At 55.8% G+C, this 3,252-nt stretch overlaps 1 protein-coding gene across 1 annotated transcript in view; it reads left to right on the forward strand.

Moving 5' to 3' along the window:
* The first annotated feature begins 422 nt into the window (after positions 1–422).
* Positions 423–3,252, forward strand: part of DNAJC5G (DnaJ heat shock protein family (Hsp40) member C5 gamma) — a 6,248-nt gene continuing 3,418 nt past the window's right edge. Inside the window, exons 1-3 of the mRNA XM_072407180.1 lie at positions 423–546; positions 2,127–2,245; positions 2,816–3,029. Coding sequence (XP_072263281.1) covers positions 2,133–2,245; positions 2,816–3,029 — 327 coding nt within the window. The 5' untranslated portion in view covers positions 423–546; positions 2,127–2,132. The remainder of the gene's footprint in view (positions 547–2,126; positions 2,246–2,815; positions 3,030–3,252) is intronic.

Genomic DNA, 3,252 nt, shown 5'->3' on the forward strand with positions numbered 1-3,252 from the left:
ACAGAACCCCCCCTCCCCCAGATGGGTGACCCCATTAGAGGACAGAACCCCCCCTCCCCCAGATGGGTGACCCCATTACAAGACAGAACCCCCCTCCCCCAGATGGGTGACCCCATTACAAGACAGAACCCCCCCTCCCCCAGATGGGTGACCCCATTACAAGACAGAACCCCCACCTAGAAATCAGTAGGATGGAAGCAGGGTCAGGTAAGTAGTCATGCAGCCATGGCCCCTCCCCCGACACACTTACCTGGGTGAAGGTTGTCTTTCCGGACCCCGCCATCCCCAGAACAATCATACACACCGGAGAGCCACCATCCTCTCCTCCTCCCTCCGCCATGTTTCTCCTCCAATTCACACGTCACTTCCGCCTCTTACACAACTTTATTTAGAGAGACATGACAGTCGGCGTGATAGGCGGATCTCTAGAGCGACTCTTTTCCGGATTAAAAAGAACGGAAGGGGGCGGGGCCATTAAACTGCTGCACTTCCGGGGTCTGAGAACACGGAACGGTAAAGGGAGGGGGAGAGAAACCTACCTGCTGTGTGAGTACTTACCTCTGCGCTGTGTACCGACACAGGCCGCCATTATTCCCCGGTCCTCCCTGCCGATAACTTTCCCCTATACACACCCACCGTACCGTGCCCACCTACCCCTGCCAGCCATACAATGCCCACCTACCCCTGCTACCCGTACCGTGCCCACCTACCCCTGCCAGCCGTACCATGCCCACCTACCCCTGCCAGCCATACAGTGCCCACCTACCCCTGCCAGCCATACAGTGCCCACCTACCCCTGCCAGTCATATTGTGCCCACCTACCCCTGCCAGCCATATAGTGCCCACCTACCCCTGCCAGCCATTCTGTGCCCACCTACCCCTGCCAGTCATATTGTGCCCACCTACCCCTGCCAGCCATATAGTGCCCACCTACCCCTGCCAGCCATTCTGTGCCCAAATACCCCTTTCAGCCATATAGTGCCCACCTACCCCTGCCAGCCATACCGTGCCCACCTACCCCTGCCAGCCATACCATGCCCACCTACCCCTGCCTACCATACCATGCCTACCTACCCCTGCCAGCCATATCGTGCCCACCTACCCCTGCCAGCCATATCGTGCCCACCTACCCCTGCCAGCCGTACCGTGCCAACCTACCCCTGCCTTTTATACAGGTCCCACCTACCCCAGCCTACTGTACCGTGCCCACCTACCCCAGCCTACCATACTGTGCCTACTTACTCCCAGTCATCCCATGGGGGGTAGTTCTGTCCCTGGCATGGAGTGTTTTTGCCCCATAGAAGGGGGTAGTTCTGTGGGGGGGATGGGTCAGTGATCGGATTATTTCCGGCCGGGGTCAGAGGTCGTTTCATTCTTTGTGTTGGATTATCAGCTCAGAATAGATGATAGGTGATGGCTGAGCTGGGTGAATCTTATCTGTAGCTCGGAGATAAAGCTGATGTTGTAAATTCCCCGGGAAAGACTTTGTCCCCATTTGGGGTCCATTTCCTGCTCACAACCCAACCAGGAAATATTTGGGGGTGGTGCTGAGTCCGGTATATTGGACTTTGTTATATTCACACAGCGACTAATGAATGATTCACTGGTAGGAGTGCTCTTTTAGTATTGATTGGCTGTGATGTCTTCCCAATACAAAGTGTTCAGTCATTTATACCCTGGGGGGAGGGGTCGGTATCCTCGGATTTTCTGTCTCATGCTTTGTGTTGTCACCGGTGATTTCCTGTACAGGGGGGGGTCATGTCATTTCTGGGTCCCCCCCCCCCCTTGGGGATGACCTGGGTGTTTGTCCCTTGGGGGGGGGGGGGGTGGCACTGATTTTGGGAGGTTGTTCTAGAGCTGGGGGGATAGAAAGGACTTTGGGGTTCCTCAATAATGTATCCCAGACTGCTCCCTGCCCCCTCCCCCATGCTCACCAGTTTGACCCCCCTGACCCCGGGGTTGTCACTCCTTCTGCCTGACTACAGGGTGCATTGATGTGGGTGTAGCTCTGGGTGTGGTCACCACGGAATATTCAAACGCCCTGCATAGATACCCCCAGGCATTACATTAGGGGTATTATACCCGGGGTACCCATGGCAGCACTAACATTTCATATTCTTTACCAGAGCACCATGGCCGATCCCAACAAACCCCAGAGGAGGATGTCACGGACTGGAATCTCGTTGTATCAAGTATTGGGACTGGAGAAAGGCGCCTCCCAGGACGAGATAAAGAAGGCGTACAGGTAATATCGTCGTGTCAGGTCCAATCTCCGGTGATTGGCGTCGGGTGTCCGATCTGGGGTGATTGGCGTCGTGTGTCCGATCTCCGGTGATTGGCGTCGGGTGTCCGATCTGGGGTGAATCTCCGGTGATTGGCGTCGGGTGTCCGATCTGGGGTGATTGGCGTCGTGTGTCCGATCTCCGGTGATTGGCGTCGGGTGTCCGATCTGGGGTGATTGGCGTCGTGTGTCTGATCTGGAGTGAGCGGCGTCGGGTGTCCAATCTGGGGTGATTGGCGTCGTGTGTCCGATCTCCGGTGATTGGCGTCGGGTGTCCGATCTGGGGTGATTGGTGTCGGGTGGTCGATCCTGGGTGAGCGGCGTCGGGTGTCCGAACTGGGGTGAGCGGCGTCGGGTGTCCGAACTGGGGTGATTGGTGTCGGGTGTCCGATCTGGGGTGAGCGGCGTCGGGTGTCTGATCTAGGGTGATTGGCGTTTTTGGGTGATTGACAAATCGGATCGGGTCCTATCTAGGTGAGTCAGGTCAGAACATCTTTACATTTCACCCGTCTAACCTCTATTATTTGCTATCAGGAAACTAGCCCTGCGCTATCACCCAGACAAAAACCCGGATAACCCAGAGGCAGCAGAGAAATTCAAAGAAATCAACAATGCCAACACCATACTGAGCGACGACAACAAGCGCAAGATTTACGATGAGTACGGCTCTATGGGTCTCTACGTGGCTGAGCAATTTGGGGAGGAAAGCGTCAAATATTACTTCCTCATGTCCAAGTGCTGGTTCAAGGTAAGGCCCGGGGGGGAGGGGGGGTTCTGGCTAGTCTTCAGAAGATAAAGAGAGCCCCAAACCACTTCATGTTGGTTGGAGATCTGGGGATTGGGGACTTGTTCCCGGTCATGTTGGTTTGGGATCTAGGGATTGGGGACTTGTTCCCGGTCATGTTGGTTGGAGATCTGGGGATTGGGGACTTGTTCCCGGTCATGTTGGTTGGAGATCTGGGGATTGGGGA

This window comes from Pyxicephalus adspersus, chromosome 4 (genome assembly GCF_032062135.1).
Source record: "Pyxicephalus adspersus chromosome 4, UCB_Pads_2.0, whole genome shotgun sequence".
NCBI lineage: Eukaryota > Metazoa > Chordata > Amphibia > Anura > Pyxicephalidae > Pyxicephalus > Pyxicephalus adspersus.